Here is a 20,382-nt window from a genome sequence, read left to right as displayed (position 1 = left end):
TACCGTCCTAACAATGTTAAGCCTTGCAGTTTTTGATACCTCTCTGTTACTTAGGTCTCCCACACTTTGTTTCTTTCTTTCTGCTTTGTTTGTTGTTTTCAGTCTGCTTTCTGCACCTGTCATTGCAGGTATTTTTCATTTTCTCTTTAGATGTTATTAGAAATATGACATGGTGGTGCATGCCTTTAGTTCCAGCACTTAGGAGAAGAGACAGGTGGATCTCTGTGAGCTTAAGGTTAGCCTGGTGTACGTGAGTTCTAGGACAGCCTGAGCAACATGGAGAGACTCTGTCAAACAAATATGTGGTCTCCAGTTTTATTTATTTATTTATTTTACTGCTTTTACTTGATTCTGGAGTTAAGGTAATAATGCCTTCATAGAATGAATTAAGTTTTTTTTTTTTTTCAGTTTCCCAAAAGCTTTGGTGGAACTGCTATTAATTTACACTACGTCCTTGGTAGAATTCTCCAGTGAAGTCTTCTTCAATGAGGGGTGTGTGTGGGGGTGTGTGTGTTTGTGTTATATTTATAAGATTGCTGTTGTGCCTTCTTATTTCTGGATATTGGAAATTTGTTATAATTTCATTACCTTTTATTCAGTAACCAATAAAAGAAGTGGAAGGAAAATCAGTAGGGACATAAAATCAGCTTGACATTTATAAAACACTACCCAATAACAGCAAAATATACATTCTGTTAAGACCATTTTCTTGGCCATAATAAAAGTATTTAGGTCATATGAAGTATATGCTTAGCTTCAGTGAAATTAAAACACATTGCTAAGGTAAAGATAGTGGATAATCTCCAAATGTCTGGAAATGGACACCTCTGAATCATGAGTTACAGAGGACATAAAAAGTACAGTTGGATGAGCAGTAGGTTTACAGTGGACTGTACACTTTGAGCTGTGAGTTGTTTGCTCTGAATGAAACCATCTTTACACACATTCTAGATTGCATTGTCTGATACTGCTGTAACTGCTTCCACTTATAGTTTTTTTGTTTGTTTGTTCGTTCATTTGTTTTGTTTTAATGAAGAAACTGTCCTGACATGTATTTGCTTGCTTTTGAGATAGAGTCTTAGCATAAAGCTTAGGCTGACCTAGAGTTCACTGTGTAGCCCAGGCTGGCCTCAAACACACAGTCTTCTTGCCTCTGCTTCTTAGGTGCTGAGACTGTAGGCATACATCATCATGCCTAGTTATTGAAGTATACTTTACAAAATATAAAGTGTACCCATTTAAATTTGTTACTTAGCTTTCTGATCACTGACAGAATGCCCTGACTTAATCTAGAGGAGGAGGGATTGTTTACAGCTATAGAAGTGTCAGTCCATTGTGTGGAGGACATGATGAGGCAGAGCCTTCTATATCATGGTGATGAGCCAGGAAGGGAGCTGGGAAAAGGTATCCACAAGAACCTGTTCCACTGACCTACTTTCTGCAGATAGGGATTACTAAAAACTCCAGAAACTCCCAAAATAGTGCCACTAGCTGAGGACCTATGTTTTATTATGTAAGATTGTATGCTTGTCTGTGGGGAGTCATTTCATATTAAGGCAGTAATATTCATGTAGAGTTAGGTGGGAGATTGAACTGCCTTTTTAGGACAGATGCTTTTCAAATCCAGTTATCCACCCTTAGGTAGCTAAATATCTGTGCTTTGTTGACATTTGACTTAGCATGTCTAAAGTCATACTACTCATCTTACCCTTTCCTTATCTGTTTTCTTCTTGTGTATATGTGTGTTTTTTTATGAATGTGAATTTTTTTTATAACACGTGTTTGTGTGTGCATGTGGAGGCCAGAAGTTGATGTCTTCTGTTGCCCACCACACTTGTCTGTCTGTCTGTCTGTCTGTCTGTCTGTCTGTCTGTCTGTCTATCTGTTTATTTTGAGACAGAATCTTCCACTGAACCCGGAACTGACTGATTTGGGAAGACTTGCTGGCCAGGAAGCTCCAGGGTTCCTTTTGTCTTCACTCTCCTAGAATTGGCATTAGAGGCAGGCACAGAGATTTGCCAAGAATAGAGGCATGCACCATGGCATCTAAGTTTCTGTGTGAGTTGGGATCTGAACTCAGGTCTTCATTACTTGTATGGCAAGCACCTCACGGACTGAGCCATTTTTTTATCATTCCTTTTCCTTCTTTATTCTTTGCATTAATTAATGAGATACCTTTTTTTTTTAACAAGTCAGTATAGAAAATATTTTAACTCCCTTTCCTTTTTATATTTATTCACCCAAATTTATTGATTCTGCCTTTTTAAGATTGAAAAAAAATTGTGTGTCTGTGTGTGGGTATGAGCCTGTGTGTGTGAAGAGAGCATTGTATCTCTTGGAGCTAAAGTTACAAATAGTACTGAGGGTGCTGGGATCTGAACTTGGGTTTTTTGGTAGAGCAGCAAGTTCTCTTAACCACTGAGCTATCTCTCCAGCCTCTTGGTTCTGCCCTTCTAAAAATCTCTAATATTTTGACCTTTATCTTCTTATCTAATTTGTATGTGTGTGTGTGTGTGTGTGTGTGTGTGTTTTCCCAGAGTCTAGTACTCCTTACCTTTGGGAAATACTGTCTGGTTGTTATTGAATTCAGTGACTGATAACTATTCATTTGACCTAAAGTTACTAATGAGATGAGATCTATTAGGCTCAAGTTAGACTGATCATGTAGTGCTCACTATATAAGCAGAAAAGAATTAACAGCCAAACTGTTGGTCTGTACCTAAAGAAAGACTGAGTTTGTGCTGGTGGTCATAGGCTGCATCATTATGTGGCAGTGCTTTGGAGCCTGTGGAGCCTGGTGACAGATTGGTTTTGGCATTGGTGCTTGAGGCTCAGTAGATTTCTCAGTGCTTGGTTTTGAATCTCTTGAGCCTTTTTCATGTGACTGATGCATTACTTGCATTGATACAGAATTAGGCTTCTTTATTAACATGTCTGAAGAGGAGGGTTCACTCTTAGGGAATGGGGAGTTCCAGTGTTACAGTTTGTACTCTGATTCTTAACATAATCAGTATACTAGAAAGTACATGATTTATTTGGCCTACTATAATAGTATACAGAAAGTTCTTTGTTGTTTATGTGAGGGTGCTATTCTGTGTAGATAGAGTACATTTATTTGCTGCTGAGAATCATCTTAGACTGAATTGTGAATAACTCCCTTATAATAGTTGGCACCATGTTATCTCCTGGCCACCTCCAAGTTTGAGCGGTCTTCTGTCATGGCCTCGAAGGTGAGGCCTTCTTTTTAGAAGTTCTTAACTTCTTGAGTCACCTTTCACTAAGTTGTACAGGATTTCGGCTGTGTTGTTTCACTGTTTCTTTCCCAGCTGCTGACTGTCCTGTAGTCATTTACTAAAACTATGCTTGGTCTGTATTGTACATCAGTAGCAGTTTACCTAACTTCATCAGCTATTTTTTAATTTGTCTCCTACAGTCTATGAAATTTCCCTTTAATATTATTAAAACAGGATGGTTGAAAGGGCTGTTTCATAGCTATTTGTAAGTTTTTGGATAGGCTGTCAATCTTAGCAAGGAAACAATAGACATGACCAAGCTCACCATTGTAAACATGGTATTGCCATAGAAGAGGCCGAAAGTAAAAGTTGGAAGAAGGCTGAGTCTAGACAGGTGGGCCGCAGGGTGGGGAGGAGAGTGTGTGCTGAGCCCTGCTGTCCTCTCCCTTCCTCGCCGCACTATGACTGCAACGGCTTGTCAGTTGCTATGGGCTTCTGCCTGTGATGGAGACTGTTATAAGTCCTTTCCGTCTGTTTTATTCTTTCTTTCATTACTTGGTTAGTTTTGCTGCCGATGCATTTCTACTGGAGTCAAGTAGAAACTGTGTTAGCATCCTGTATTTTTGGTTTTGTGAGACAGGATTTTTCTGTAGCTTTGAAGCCTGCCCTGGCACTCGCTCTGTAGACCAGGCTGAGCTTGAACTCCCAGAGATCTGCCTGCCTCTGCCTCCCGAGTGCTGGGATTAAAGGTGTGTACCACCACCGCCCGGCTGTGGTAGCATTTTGTTTACTCACTTTGAAGGGAATTGCTTTTGTAGTTTAGGAATTGGGTGATAAGAACATTTACCTTTGGGAAGTATTTTATTTGGTTGTTTACTCTTTTCTTCTCCTTTGCCATGAGATATAGTCATCAGAAATTGATATTGACTTTTATTATCTTTTTTGCTTCTAATGAAGATTTTATTATTTTTCTTTATTAGTAGACAGATTTTATTAGTAAAATTTTCTCAAGCTTTTAATATTTTGGAGAGAAATCCAATTATGTATTATCTTTTCTAGTGCTTTTTTCTAAAACATTAAAATTCAAGGAGTTCAAGTTTTATTTTTAAAATTAATTGTAAATTGTTGGTTCACACATGTTGCTTTCAAATGTACTTCACTTGTGGCTGAGCAATTAAATCTAGCATTTAGCTAATAAAGTAAAATGTTGGGAGCCTTTACACGACACTATTATTGACAGCTAGATGTTCTATTACTACCACATGAGTTTTAACTTGGGTTTGAGGGTGAATTTGGCAAGTTGCTTAAAGACAATTGTTATTATAGCTCTTTTGGTTGTATCTCAGCACATCGGGTAGGACCTGAAACTTGCTTGCCTTTGAATCTCTTTTGATCCTCTGTTACCTGCCTGTTGAGCTAAGCTTCCCATGATAGATCTGAACAACCTTCCCCCTCCCCCCCAACTCTGGACTTGCTAGCTTTTATCTTGTTAGGAAAGATATTTAATCACACCGTCACATATGATGGTATTATGAAAGAAAGGACTATGATGCTGCAAGACTGTCTTAGAGAAACTTCCTAATCCAGGAATTACTTGAAGAAATTATAATTGACCTGTGGCTTGAAGGTAGAGAAAGAGTTTGAGCATGTTTTAAATAGAGGGGATAATGCGCATAGTCTCTGGAAAGAGGTGTTTTGGGGATTGCAGGGAGAGTGGCTGCGCACAAAAGATGCATGTGCCAGACAAAGCTGCAGAGATGGAGAGAGGCGCATGTGTAAGTGCCCACAGTAGGGTTCCTCAGTATAGGAGGGAATAAATGAAGTCTTCTAATGACACAGTTTATATGATGTCAGAAACTTTTTGTTCTGCCATGTAGCTGGAGAAGGGCTTTCAGTGGAACTACAGTGGATGTATGAAGGCTATTGGGACGCTATTACAGGTACAGTGGTTGCTTGGATCACAGGTAGAAACACTGGAGAATTTGGGTGGTGGTGGCACACACCTTTAATCCCAGCACTCGGGAGGCAGAGGCAGGTGGATCTCTGTGAGGACGAGCCCAGCCTGGTCTACAAGAGCTAGCTCCAGGACAGGCACCAAAGCTACAGAGAAGCCTTGTCTTGAAAAACCAAAACCAAAAAAAAAAAAAAAAAAAAAAGAAACACTGGAGAAAACAGTGTTCAGAAATATTTAAGGGGCAAAATGAGAGCAGTTTCTATTGAGTTTCAATTAGATGACAAGAGAAGTTGATATTTACTAGAATAAAGAATGAAAAAAAGTGAGCTTTAGGGACAGAACCCACTATTCTAATTTGGATTGTTGGCGGAGACTTCGGTAAACAGTTACAAACACTATTTGGAGGCTTGGATTAGAAATAAGAATTTTCCATTTTCTAAGTGAATAATGCTAATTTTATTTTTACATACTATCTTCGACTTTGTATCACATGTGTTTTATAAAAGTCAGTCACATTTTCTGAAAGACATTTTGATTTTTGTAGATCTTGTAAAGCTGTTTGTTGGTCTATGAAAGAAAACTGTGATTCATGAATTTTATTCTCTTTCCTTGTGGCCTGTGGCTCAGGCCTTGAAGGAGTTTTACCTGGAGGCCTGCTCAGCTGCTGCTCTGGGAGAGACTGTGGGCTTTTGTTTGGGTTTTGGTTTTTGATTTTTTTGAGACAGGGTTTTTCCATGTAGCCCTGGCTGTCCTGGAACTCACTCCTGTAGAGCAGGCTGGCCTCGAATTCAGTGGTCCACCTGCCTCTGTGATTAAAGGTGTGCCCACCTTTCCTCTACCCCCACCCCCAGCTGAGGTGCCAGTGGTTAGAGAGAAAACTAATGAGGCCACAGCGAAGTAGGTGAATTGGTGTAAGCTCTGGTGTGGTGTCCTGGGAGTTTGAAGTTGATGCTTCTATTTCGGGAGGCTTCTGTGTCGAGCAGTTTTTAGGCCGTCTAGAAACAAACACAGGTGCTGTGCATATAGCGTGCCCTAATGTCCACTTCTTCAGGGACCCACTTGGACTGAGAACTACTGCTCCCAGGGATTTTCAGGTACCACAGGAATTTAGGAATTATAATCTTTAATGGTGGCCTTAGAAATAGAAGGTTGGTGTAACGGTGAGTGCTGTTGTAGACACATAGACAAAGGCAGTATTGGCACTGGTCTAGAGGGGAGAGAGAAAGCACAGTTTCCCACCAGTTTTGCCTTTAAAGATGTAGGCCTTGTCTTATGGTTTGCTGCCTTCTACATTTCTGCAGATTTTCCCACAAGTTGCTATTATTGTCCTGTTTAGGGAAGCTGAAAAGGTATAAGAATGCAGGTCCTGGTCCAAAAGGGCAATGATCATATAGCCTGAGTCATTAATTAGCTGTGTCTATGGCTGTGTGTGGGAAGTGGGTGGTAATGAGAAAGGCAGAACAGCTCAAAGAGAATGAAGGAACCCAATTCAGAACTTTGCTGGATTCTAGCCTAGGGTTCTCTCACCCATTCTTCAAGGAATCACGTGTGTTTGGCAGAGGCTTTCTGTCACATGAGAAAAGGAGGCTCAGAGAGGTGATATATGTTTAATGTCACCCACCTAGTGAAGATTCCATATGCCTTATGGAGAGATATCCTAGTTTAGTGGATTTTGTATTGCTGAAAGGGCTATGGAGAATAAGGAGACTATGACTAAGTAATTTTTGGAAATACTGTGTTAGGCATTTCTGTCACAGAGCTCAGGCCCTGTGAAATGGTCATGTTTCATTAAGAAGCTAAGAAAAGATAAGTGGGATATATTGTGGCCTGTATGTACCCTTGCCATCCACTTCGGGGCTGAATAGATCATAGTATATAATGCCTGTTTGCAGGGCTTCAGTGCTGGGGGAGGATGCTTTACAGTTGTGCCTGTGAGCTTTTGCAAACATGGTGGGCTTTGAATGTTACTGCGCAGTTAGGTGAGGCAGCGCAGCTCTGGAAGCTGTTACTGTACTTAGTGATTGCATACTGTGCCCAACAGGTTTGGCCACCCATCCTTTACAAGCCAACTAAAAGCCAATTTAATAATGAAAAGCAGAAAAAGGGAATTTATTCAGTGTGGCCACATTACAAAGGTTGGAATTGAGGGGAGTTGTCACTGAATCTTTGTCCTCCTATCAATCAACTCTTTTAATTGGCTTATTGAGGACAGGTGGCTTGTTGGAGCATGGGCTGTTAGCCCCTAGCTTCCTCCCGGAGACTCCGCTACTTGTCATGAAGACAGAAACCTCCCTTGAAAGAGCTAGCTCTCCTGTGTGACTGTCCTTGGGGATCTTTGGGGAACAGTCCTAGGCCCTCCACTTTTCTGAATCTGTGTGTAGCCTATGCTTGCATAGAGTAAGTTGGGGAGACTTGGCTGAAAGTGACAGAGAACCCACCTGGCAGACCCTCCACAGGGTTTGAAAACTGGGGCACACAGTTGAGGGCTCCAGCAGAATCTCCCTTTCTCATCTCTTTTGCTCCATCCTGGCAGTTTGTCCTCATGCTGATTGCCTCATGGCTGTAGCTGTTATGGTGTTATGTGTCACGGCTGCATTTGAAGAGAATAAGTAGTTTGGTCAGTTTGGACTTTGTAGCCAAAAGGCTGTTTTCTCAGTTGGCTTTGTCCATTTCTTAATCCACAGAGAGAAACATTTTCTTGGTAGTTTCTTGTTTATTAAATTAGCGTTATGCGGTTATTCCTGGCTTTGGATAGGTGGGAAAGATTTGTTGGCATAGATGGAATATAGTGTGTTCTATTAGGCAGGCACACTATTCTATTTTTGGTAAGCTAGCTTTGTATTTTGCGTGAGTGCATGCGTGTGTGTGTGTGTGTGTGTGTGTGTGTGTCTGTCTGTCTGTCTGTCTGTCTTCTATTTAACCATTTATTGAAGGACATCTGGATTTTTCTAGTTTGTGCCTATTATGAGTAAAGCTAATATGAATGTTTATATAGACTCTTCTTCCAGTTTAAGAATTACAATAAAGTATATATAATTGTTCACATTAGCCTTCTTGAAGTAAAATGTCATTAGGTACATTTGTATTGTTTCATAGCCACCAGGCTCCTTCATCTCTAGACCTCTTTTATCTTGGAAACAAACTCTGCATCCATAAATCAATGACCCCTACTCCACTCCCTGGATGACACTGTTCTGCTTGCAGCTACGTGGCTTCACCGTCCCTACACAGCTCACATGAGTGGAACAATATTTGACTTTCTATGACATGAGAGCATTGTAGGTTTTTGTGTGACCATAACCTTTCGTTTCTGAGATTAATGTGCAAGAGTACACTTGCTGGAACCTGTTGACAGTTGCATGTTTAGGGTGTTGGGGTTTTTTTTTGCTTTTTAGCTTTTTTAAAATTTTATTTAAAGAAATCACCATACTAGCTGGGCTGTGGTGGCACAGGCCTTTAATCCCAGCACTTGGGAGGCAGAGGCAGGTGGGTCTCTGTGAGTTCGAGGCCAGCCTGGTCTACAAAGCGAGTTGCAGGACAGCCAGGGCCGTTATACAGAGAAACCTTGTCTCAGGGGAGTATATATCACCAAACTTTCCCTAGAGTGGCAGATCCGTTTTACATTCTGTCCAGTATTATTTAGGTCAGTTTCTACGGAGGTGACTCTGGCCATCATGGCTTGTTTCCTGTTTTAAGAGTAGTCATGCCACTTTCTTTGGAAAGTAATGGCTCTAGCAAGTCTCCACCTGACTGTGTTCATGGGCATGAATACATTCATGACTCTGAAGAGAAGATTGAGATCTCTCTCACAAAAGCAGAGCTGGGGAGAAAATGCAGTTGTTGATAATGTGGCATCGCTAGTAAGAAGGTTAAATTGCACTGCAAGTGTTTTCTTAAGAAGATGAAGCATGGTATCCTTCATGGAGCAGCAGTTATACTCTGGGCAGTCCCAACCCAGTGTGCCCGCTAAATCAAGTAGAAGGCTCAGTTGGGAATTGTTGCGTTATTTAGTCTTGGTCATTGGTAAAGCAGCTTCAGCAGCATCTGCTGCACTAAATAAGTGAAAGTTTCCTGTCTCTAATTTTCCCTGTCTCTTCCCTCGGTCCTGGGTTCATGTGTTGTTCCCTCTGCTCTTTAAACCCACTGATGTCCTCTATTCCCCCTCCCACTGGTCCTCTCGGACCTTCCTGCCCCCATCCTTGTTCTCATTCCATGGATCCCTTCAAGTTACTGCTGTAGTTTTTTTTTGCTCTCTCTCATGGAATTAGAACTTTCTTCTAGGTGTCCTCTTACTGTGTACAATATTTACTCAGCATCTAGAATACATTTTCCTTCTCATATCACCTTATATTTATCCTGCTCTTTGGGCAGATATGAGTTTCTGTCGCTAGTAATTCTTATCTTTTAATGGGGGGGGCATTAGAATTTAGAGGGAGAATTTTAAGGTTTAGTGTACTACTTTTTCTTACCATTTTTTTAAAAATTTAAATTTATTTTTATTTATTTTTAACTCACAGGGAAGAAGAAGAACGTCTGAGAAATAAGATCAGAGCTGATCATGAGAAGGCCCTGGAAGAAGCAAAAGAAAAATTAAGAAAGTCAAGAGAGGAAATCCGTGCAGAAATTCAAACAGAGAAAAGTAAAGTAGCCCAAGCAATGAAGATAAAGGAGACCAGGGTACTGCCAGCTGTCCCTGTGCCTCAGCGTGTAGGAGTCAGTGGTGGAGACCCAGAAGACACTGAGATAAGGAAGAAAAGAGAAAAAATTAAAGAGGTAATAAGCCGAGCATGGTGATTTGGCATGGTTGCTGATATGTATCTGACTGAATATTATGTAGTGTTACACACTCATTGTGTTTGTTCTTCAGGTTAGTTGTAATTCAGTGCCCAGGCTGATAACAGGGATTGGAGCTGTCTTTTTCTTATTGATCATAATCTAAGTTTTTGAAATAAAAAATTTAATTCAAGTTTGTTTAGATGGTTCCTTTACCTTCACTGTGTTAGAGCTCTTTTGAAACACAGGCCTTTATAATGAGTAGAATGTAGAATCTGTGTATACGTTCTGTTTATTAAAAAGCAATTTAAAGCATTCACTTTGATGGGGCTGTACCAGATGCTGTGCAGATCCTGTCACAGACAAGTCTGTAAACAGTCGGTGCTGTAGGAGCCGTGTTTGAGGGACTGTGCTACTATTAGGACCATGCTGCTTCCAGAGATTCTGTACGGATTGAAGCATAGAAAAAGATTAATTTCAAAATTCTTTAAGTTTTTTAGCCTCAGAAGTCTTTCAAGTTCTAATTCTAGATTTACCGATTAAGATAGTACCAGCTCTAGTGAATTTGAGTTAAACTGTATTAACTGGGCTCCTGATAATTGTGAGTATACTGTTATACTGCTTGAGAAGAAGCTTTACCAGGTGTACCTCTAGAATAAATTTAATTTATACAGTCAGGTATCTCTGTATATATTCTGGTAATGGATATATATATATATATATATATATATAAAACTTGGACTGGCAGTGTTTCTCACTGCTTTAACATGATATTTGACAGGAGCTACAAAAGGGAGGGATGGAGGGTAGGTGGGTGTATTTTGGCTCACAGTTTGAGAGGACCTTGCTGTGTCAGGGATGGTGTGATGGCTAGTCAGTCGTATCTGCAGTCGGGAAGCGAGAGAGGTGAATCCTGAACTCAGCTGGCTTTCTCCCTCCCTCACCCCTTCCCCGGTTTGAACCAAGTGGAAGGGATGGTGGTGTCACTCACTTTTTAGCTTGGGTCACTGGAAACACCCTCACTGACATAGCCAGAGTTGTTTCTAAGTGGTTCCTTATTCTTATCCTTTGAACAAGGGCATTAGGCATGGCTGACTCTAAGTCTGTAATAGGCATTTGTCTCTGTCTCTTTCCTTTTGTTACTTAGTTTTTCTTTATTAGGAGAGAGGTAGCCATTTAGGATTAAATTATATTACATAAACCTTGAGATCATATAATGCGATAATTTCCTTACTCTTAATGACTATACTCATATGAATACAAAGGACTTGATTAGCCTACTTGATCCATATACCTTTCCAGTCACTGTGACTAAAGCAAAGACTGGCAAATTACAACCTGTGGGGTAAATTTTTTTCACTTGCCTGTATTTGAGAAATCAGTTTTAGTTAGAATATACACATGGCAATTTGGTTACATATTACCTAGGATTGCCTTGTGCTTCTGCAACACTAAATCTTCTGGTCTCTGGCCTAAAGATAAGAGATTGTGTAATCAGGCTGAATAGTTGGTGGTGGAAGCAAAGCCCCTTGACTGACAACCTGGAAGACAGAAGAGCTGTTTTCCAAAGTATTAGCAGTTTACAAAAGGAAAGAATGCCAAATAGCTACCTTTCTTCCCCCAAATAACTTTTTGATTACATCTAATTTTTTTGTTGTGTAGATTGTAATTAAATGTAGGTGTTAGTTTCTGTTGCTGCGACGAAACACCATGACCAAAAGGCAAGTTGGGGAGGGAAGGGTTTATTTGGCTTACACTTTCATATTGCTTTTCATCATTGAAGGAAGTCAGGACTGGAACTCAAACAGGGTAGTATCCTGGGCACAGGAGCTGATGCAGAGGCCATGGAAGGATGCTGCTTACTGACTTACTTCCCTAGCTTGCTCAGTCTGCTTTCTTAGAGAACCCAGGACCTCCAGTCCAGGGATGGCATCATCCACCATGGACTGGGCCCTCATCCACCAATTGCTAATTAATAAAATGCCCTAGTGCTGGGGAATCATTTTCTCAATTGAGGTTCCCTCCTCTCAGATGACTCTAGCTTGTGTCAGGTTGACATAAGAGTAGCCAGCACAGTAGGTATCTGAACAAGTGTTAATTGAATAATGTGCTAATGCAGGAAACATGGCAGCATGGATAAAGATAGAATAACCCAACTCTAAACTGTATGAAGTAAAATAGTCCATGGATAGCTTCAAATTGTGTATTACAATTTTTCTCTTCTCAGATGATGAAGCATGCCTGGGATAATTACAGAACATATGGATGGGGACATAATGAGCTCAGACCTATTGCAAGGAAAGGGCACTCCACTAACATATTTGGTAAGGCAACTTTTTCAAATTACTGTTTTTTCTTTATTTTTGAAAATGAGACCTGATGTTTTAAAGTGCCCTCCAAGATCTCTATTTCTGTGCAGTGATAATTTGAACTTTTTATTGATGAGGTGAGGGAACTATTAGGAACATATGAACAAAATGGTATATAGCTTATGTACAAATATAAAAATATACTTGTATATATAACTTAAGCCATTGAAGGAAAAAAAATTAGTCTGATTCCCATGCCCAAAAGAGAGAGAAAGAGGAAGAAAGAAATGAAAGACTAGTAGGTTGTCCTGTGTGTTCAATTGGGTTTGCTTTGTGCAGTTAATTTCAAAATCAGGATTATTTGTTAAAGGTGATGGTATCTTGTATTTTTGTTTTCTCTGTGTGTATTTTATTTAATGGCTTCCTTTTTCTCTACCTGTTTTTTTTATTATTAAAGAGCATTAACACTTTACTATGCTCAGCGTTATCTAACCTTATAAATTTATTATATATATGTATATATATATGCATATTCCCCTCTTCTTTGAGCTTGAACCAGAATGCTTATGTTGTGACTTAGCTTGTCATCTTGAATAGCTGTCCTCTTTTCTTGAATCCTTACCCACCTACATTTTTCATACCTTACTTAAGTATATATTTATCTACTGTTATTTTTTATTTTTTATTAGCTCCCAAAATTTTGTTTTTTATAAACTAGATCAAACTGTTTCTATTACCTGGTCTAATAGAAAAGTGAGCAATGACATTCTTTTTTGATCATTATAATGCTTGATTTACTTTTAATATATACAAAACTAAAAATTGACCTCCTATGAAGGGGATGTTTTTAACAACAGCTATTTTTTCCTCTTAAATATAGGAAGTTCACAGATGGGTGCCACCATAGTGGATGCGTTGGATACCCTTTATATCATGGGACTTCATGATGAATTCATGGATGGGCAAAGATGGATTGAAGACAACCTTGATTTCAGTGTGGTGTGTATACTTTGGCAGTTCATCTAATTTCTTAAATTAATGATGAAAGGACAGTTTTAATGCTCTGGTATGAATATTTGTATTCTCCCAAAATCTTGTTGAAATCTAGTCACTAATGTGTTGGAATTAGGAAGGGTATTTGGGAAGTGATGAGTTCGTTAGGACAGAGTCATTATGGATATAATTAGTTCCCGTATAGCATAGTTCTCAGAACTACTTTGCTCGTGCATGAGAGGTCACATAAGCACCATTATGAACCAGTTGAATGGCTCTTATCAATCACTGAGTCTGCTGGGACTGTTTACCCCGGACTTCTTAGATCCCAGGAAGGTGAGGAATATATTTCCAGAAGCTGTCAGTTCCATATGGTACGTGCTTCCTGAGAACAGCAGGCCTCATTGGTTGAAGGTATCAGTTGTGCTGTGAGCACGTTCTCAGCGGTTTGTTGAACCCATGCTAAGTCCTCATTCTTCCCTTTGGGGATTATCATTTGTTTTGTTAATTTTGTGTAAATACTCATCCTTTGTCACTATCTTTTCATATTTCTTGCAATTATCATTTAAGACAGTATCTTAGCCATCTAGGGACATAGCAGGGAGAGGCCACGAACTAAAGTCTAACAAACTGATAATTGCTTTATTAATACTTATTTTATAGCGTTTATAGTAATAGTCATAGAATAGTAGATGACATCTGATTAGAGTAAGTAGTGGTGAGTATTGCTAACTATTGAGAAATTCCTTATTAATGTGATATTTCTGAGAAGATAGTCCAGGAAAACCATGTACATGTGGCTGTATGGCTTACTATTAATAGAATTAAAGGTTTGAGATTATATTCTCTTGCCTTTTAAAAGCATATGCCTGTCATCTTGTTTGTTATGCTGTGTTGAAATGTCTATTAGTCTAGTTGTTAAAAGGTGATCTGTCTTTCCCTCTTACTTCCCCACTGTGCTCTCTAATTCCATTAGCATGTGAACTGTTGTTCAAAGACTCAAAAATGAGGGTTTTTATTTTCATTAACTTTGTAAAATTCTGTCATTACTTTACCTCTCTGCTTCATCCCTGTTTCTTCTTTCTCTCCATTTAGAACTTTTCTTAGCGTCTCTCTCTCTAGTGAGAGAAGACAAGAATTTTACAAATAATTATACAGCAATAAATGATGTAAATATTACTTGTAATATAGTGTGGGGTAAAAGCTATTACTGATGACTGACTGCTATTTTAAATCCAGTAGGCAGAATACACTCTGCTAGGTGATATTTTTGTTCAGAGGTCTGTAAGAGGTGATAGAATGATTCACACAGTGAGATGAGGGAATGCGGTCAGCTCAGGGAGTTGTAAGGGTAAAGTGACATCAGACCTCAGGTCTGCCATCCTGGGACTAGCAAGCAGGCCCATATGATTACATCAAACAAAAGAATCTTAAATCAGTGAGGTGGCAGAAAAAGTGTGATGGATCTGAACATAGTGGATCTTCATGGGCATTTTACTCAAAGAGCAACAAGAGGCTGTTGGAAGAGGTTGAACAGAGTAGACTTTTATTTAAACTGCTTAGACTATAGGACACTGAATCTGATGTTGAGTCTTGGGCCATAAGACTTAGGTATGGTTTTATGCCTTTTTTTTGTCTGAAGGATCTTGGGTAAGAACAGAGACAGACTGAGAGTTTTTCTCTTCAGTTATGGCCAAAAGTGTAATTAAAATAAAACAAAAACCCTAATTAATAGAGCCCCATTAAGCATGCAATATAGAGAGGAGGGAATGTACGAAAGTGAAAGCAAAGAAGTGAGTATGAAGGCTATTGTTATCATTTGCTGTTTACTGAATGCCTACTGCATGACCTCTTGTTTGCTATATATTGGAAACATATGAATTAATCTTAAGCACTGCTTGCAGGGTGGTAGAATGAAGGATGCCTTAAGACTAACATGGAGCACTATCATGGAGTCCCTCAGTTTCCTATTGGTCCAGTTCTTCTGTGACTCTTGCTCAGCTCTGTGTGTCTCCTTGCTATTCTTCTGAGAGAGTCAAGCATTGCTTGTGGCAAGCATCCTGACCTCTAATGTGTAGGAGAGGATGTACCTCAACTCCACACATTCCATGACTCCTTTGACTTCATTCGCAATGTTGCAGCCAATGTGACCACTTGGGTGGCTGGGTGTCTATGGTAGGGCTGCATGTGGAGATGTGGAGGCCAGCACTTGATGTTAGATAAAGTCTTCCTTGATTGCTTAGTGCTCTCTACCTTAAATAATGCATCAAGGTCTCTCACTTGAACCCACAGCTTACCTATTCAGCTAGTCTATCTCTGCCTCCTGTTTGCTGGGATTTCATGGAGGACTGCCATACCTGTTTGGCATTTATGGGAGAGCTAGGGCTCTGAACTCCAGTCCACATGCTTTCATGATGATTTACCTGATGAACCATCTTCCTAGCCCCAGAAATTTCCTAATATCTAAACCTATATGCTTATAGCATATAGATTCTCTTATATACAGAATGTTTATTTATACCGGGCATTGGATCCTCTGGGCCTCGAGTTATAAACACTTCTGAGCTTCCATATGGGTGCTGGAAATTGAACCAGATCCTCTGAAAGAGGTTTTGTCTATTGCTGTTTATTATAAAACCTTTTTCTATATTTATATATGTATGCATGATTCATTGTAAAAGTAGAGATCATTGGATAGCTAGTAAGAGTCTATTTTCTCCTTCCACCTTGAAATTCTACAAAATTGTTTGTATATTACATATGTAAATTTATTTATGATAAATTTGCTTCAGTTTGTTTGCCTTTTAGTTTTGTTTATGATCTTTTGTTTATGATAATTTGCATTTTAGGGAAATTTAAAATTCATAACTGATTTATTACAAAATTTTGATTTTATTCTTACACATTATCTGCTTAATTTGCAAGTTGTCATTTTCTTCTACTTCTGTATTTTAATTTTAAATTTCTAAACATTCGTTTTTTCTTTTGGTGTATATATGCTGTGAATATCAACCTTGGTTTCTGACAGGAGCTGGTTTTCAGGAGTATTGGTTCACTAACCATAATTCTCCTGGTTTTTGGCCTCTCTTTTAATAATTGTTATGTTATTAGGCACTAGAAAAATATTTAGTATTCATGAGAAGAGATAGAAATAGAGTTTGTGATACAATAATTAAAAATAATGGAATCATTAGAGAAGTTTCTTTTTTTAGGATTCATTATCCTTTATTTAGGAAGTGGAGGCCTTCAGAAGGGCCAAAGGTAGCCAGTGGTACTAAGTATGGCAATAATTTTACAGTACTGTGTGGGGTCCATCTAAAGGGTCCATTGATTTTGGCACTTAGGAAGCTGTGGTGAGAGGCATAGAGGAACTTTGCTAAACTAACAAAAGATGAGGTTGCGTGGCATGAGAAATGAAAATACAGACTATTAAGACATATTTTTTGTGTGAAACAATTGAAGTACTAAGAACATTTGAAAATTATAGTGTATTTTGTGTATGTGAGTGTTTTTACTTTGTCTCCCCAGAATTCAGAGGTGTCTGTGTTTGAAGTTAACATTCGGTTTATCGGGGGCCTCCTCGCCGCATATTACCTATCCGGAGAGGAGGTGAGTAGTCCAGAAACACCTGTGCACTTGGCTGAGCAGGGCACGACTGGCAGTGAAATGGGCTGCTTTCCTAGCGGCGCTGTTTTTCTAGTTTGCATATTACTAAACTAACCTAGGATTTTCTTTTAGGACAAATTTTAGAATCTGATTCGCTAGTTTTTTACAAAATTAAAATGCACACATTAAGGTTAGGGGATAGTTTGGAGGAGATCTGCTCTCTCCTTCTACCCTGTAGCTTCTGGGGGTTGAAGTCAGATAATTACCCTGGTGGCAAACATCTTTATCTCACATGTATACCTGAGGAAGACTGAAATTAGTGTTGAGTATTGTCTTATTTTCTTTCTACCTTATATATTGAGGTGGCATCTCTCACTTGAGCTCAGAATATGTAGATTTGGGTAGTCTAATGAGCCAGGTTGCCCCAGGGAATACTATACAAACATTAGTATTATAGATGGGCTATTGTGCCCACCTTGCTTTTTCTTGTTTTTCTTTCTTTTTTTTTTTTTTTTTTTTTTTTTGGTTTTTAAAGACAGGGTTTCTCTTTGTATCCCTGGTTGTGCTGGAACTCATTCTATAGACCAGACTGGCCTCGAACTCACAGAGATCTGCCTGCCTCAGCCTCCCCAGTGCTGGTATTAAAGGTGTGTCACCACTGCCTGTGCCCACCTTGCTTTCTAAGTGGTTTCTGAGAATCTAGACTCTAGCCTTCACACTTGTACAACAAATGTTTTGCCCTCTGAGCCATCTCCTAGCCCTCATTTTTTGATTTTTGTGTTAATCAGTTTGTGTGTTTTGCATAAATAATGCTGACTTCTTAAAATGAATTGCACTCTTCTTTTTTTCTGGTAAAGTTTGTATAAACTTGATTCTTTTACTTAAAAAGTAGAATTTCCTTATGAGGCAACTTAAGCTTTGATTTCCCCTACCCTCACATTTTTTAATATGTTCAATTTTTCTGGCAGATATAATATGGTTGAAAATGAAATGTGTTTTATCTTTACACAAAACAGTATATGATTCTATGTATTTACACAGTGATGCCTTATCAGACATGCCCACGTATTCGTCTCATTTCATTGCTGGAAAGTTTTGAGTAGAACAGCTTAAGGAGGTTGCTTTAAACACTGTTGTGAGGGGGAAGTTTGGGGTCAAGTAGAGGTAGACAGAATATCTAAGATTGGGCAACAACTGTTTTTCATCAAGATTGGGCATTCTGTTTTTTTATCTGCCTGGGGGAAATCTAGTCCCCACAAGCTTTCTGAAGAAGGCAGCCTCTCTTGACGTGGGAAGAAGAGTTCAGACATCCTGGTTGGTTGTAGGCTGAATCAGAGGATAGGGTTGAGCAGCAAAAATTGTAGACTCAGTCCAGAAGACTAAAATCATGTTTGGTGATCTTAGGGGGACTAAGAGCGTGAGCTGTAAACACCAAACTTTCTAATTCTGAGTAAAAAATTCTTTGCAAGATTAAATTAGAAGTCTAGATCTAGAGCCTGGCTTTACTCCAGGGCTCAGAGAGAAAGCACCAAATACTAGCCCCTCTGGTAGTCAAAGGGGAAAGCTAGAATTGTAGATCAAGAGATGCATAGGCCATAGTGACCACACTCACACCACTCTTGAAGCCCTGTGCCAAGGTCATGGTCTAAAATGAAGCGGTAACTATAATACAAAGTTTCGTACGTTCTACTTGATAACATTTAAATCACTGTTTTTCTATTTTGTCCTTTTCCTATGGAACTGTTCCCAGTCTGTTTCAGGGTGAAGGGCAGGGTAGAAAGAATCAGAGAGAATGCTGAGGACAGTAAGTGGGGTTACAGCTGAGACTGAATCTAACTACCCACCCTCCCTTATTCTATAGAAAGAGCTCCTTTCCTCTCCCTTTGCTGGACATAGGGACCTTGGGATAAAGGCCAGGCAGAAGCAAAATGAAGAAACAGCACAGCACATTCCATTTTTCATGCTTAAACCTTTTCCAACAAAGAACAAGGAAGTTGAGAAGACTATATGTAGGAAGAGAACAGCCTGGGCATGTGAACTTATCCAAGAGGAAGAGGCCGTCTCTTGTCCTACATGCAAATCTGTGATAACTGTCTCTGAAGGCATGAGAGAGGAAGAAAGAATGGGAAACATAGTGGGATGTGGGGAAGGTGCCCACAACTGGTAGATAGAGCTTTAAAGATCCTTTGGGAGTGTGAGTGTCCGTTGGGAACTGGATGAGAAATCATGGCTTATGTGTGGAGTTTTGAGGTCTTCCCTGAAGGAGTGACTACTTTTTGCAGTACTTGGCTGATTGATTATAGTAGCTAAGATTCTGTAGCATAGGGCTACCTCTCTCGTACTACATTTTGGGATTTTCTCCATGACTATGCTTTCATCTATACTTTTATATACAACCAGGAAAAGTCCCTTTGTGTTTGCAGCAGAGCTAGCTTAGCTACATCTTTCTTTAGCATTGACCCAATAAAGTGAAGAGGCAGTATAGACTGAGCCATAAGCCTCAGCTTGTTTCCATGGTAGCTTATAGACACGGGGAAATATATATCCATAGTGCCTTGTTTTCTTAGACTTATAAAAATCATTTTTGTGTATTTGTGTGTTTGTGTGTGGGTATGTGCACATATGCTGGTGCCCATGTAAGCCATAGAGTTGGATTTCCTGGAGCTGGAGTTATAGGCCAGCATGAGCCACCTGATGGAGGAATTAAACTGGGGTCTGTGGAAGAACAGTGCACTCCATCTCTGCAGCCTTTTACTGCCTTTCTTATAAACCTTAAGATTTCCTATATATTCCACCAGGCTTTGTATTTCTTTTTTAGTATATCTTAAAAATAATTTTAAAAACTATGCTGGCTTTTAAAATACATCTTTATAATATTTTATCTCCATAATTGACTTATCATTTGTACTCTGTGTTTGTGTGTTTTTATGTGTTTAATGCTGTATTAGAGACTACATCCAAGGCCTCTTGTGCGAGACAGTTTACCTATGAGCTATAACACCCCTTTTAGATTTATTTATTTTATGTTTTGCCTGCATGTATGTATGTGTATGAACCATGTACCTGCATGCCTGGTAACAAGGAGGTAAGAAGAAGGTATTAGATCTTCTAGAACTGGAGTTACTCTGATTGTTAGCCATTATGTGGGTGATGGGAATGGAGCCCAGGTCCTCTGCCAGAGCAATAAGTACTCTTAATGGCTCGGCCATCTTTCCAAATGCATACACCAGCTCCTTTAAACTTGTTGGGACAAGTCTCACAAAGTTGCTGAGAAGACTAAAGTTTCCATCTCTTGCCTTAGTCTTTTGAGTGGCTGGACACACAGGTGTGCACTGTCATCTAGCCTAGCTTAAGGGCTTTGTTGGGGGCATTTTGGAAATAGCTGCTCCTTGTTCTTACACACAAGTGTTTAATTTATTCTCTTCTAGTGCCTGGCTCTAGACCTAACTGAATCGTATGGGAGAACTTTGTAATGTTATCCTCTCAATTCTTTTCTTTCTTTTTTGTTAGGTCT

General features: G+C 39.4%; 1 protein-coding gene across 1 annotated transcript in view; it reads left to right on the top strand.

The window, feature by feature from the left end:
- The window catches only part of Man1a2 (mannosidase alpha class 1A member 2), a 112,156-nt gene that overhangs the window by 14,089 nt on the left and 77,685 nt on the right, over window positions 1-20,382 (top strand). The window contains exons 2-5 of the mRNA XM_038311169.2: window positions 9,705-9,960; window positions 12,188-12,284; window positions 13,150-13,268; window positions 16,791-16,871. Coding sequence (XP_038167097.1) covers window positions 9,705-9,960; window positions 12,188-12,284; window positions 13,150-13,268; window positions 16,791-16,871 — 553 coding nt within the window. The remainder of the gene's footprint in view (window positions 1-9,704; window positions 9,961-12,187; window positions 12,285-13,149; window positions 13,269-16,790; window positions 16,872-20,382) is intronic.

Source organism: Arvicola amphibius, chromosome 14, assembly GCF_903992535.2.
Source record: "Arvicola amphibius chromosome 14, mArvAmp1.2, whole genome shotgun sequence".
Classification (NCBI taxonomy): domain Eukaryota; kingdom Metazoa; phylum Chordata; class Mammalia; order Rodentia; family Cricetidae; genus Arvicola; species Arvicola amphibius.
The sequence above is the reverse complement of the archived record's forward strand: the minus strand, read 5'-3'. Positions and strand labels throughout refer to the sequence as shown.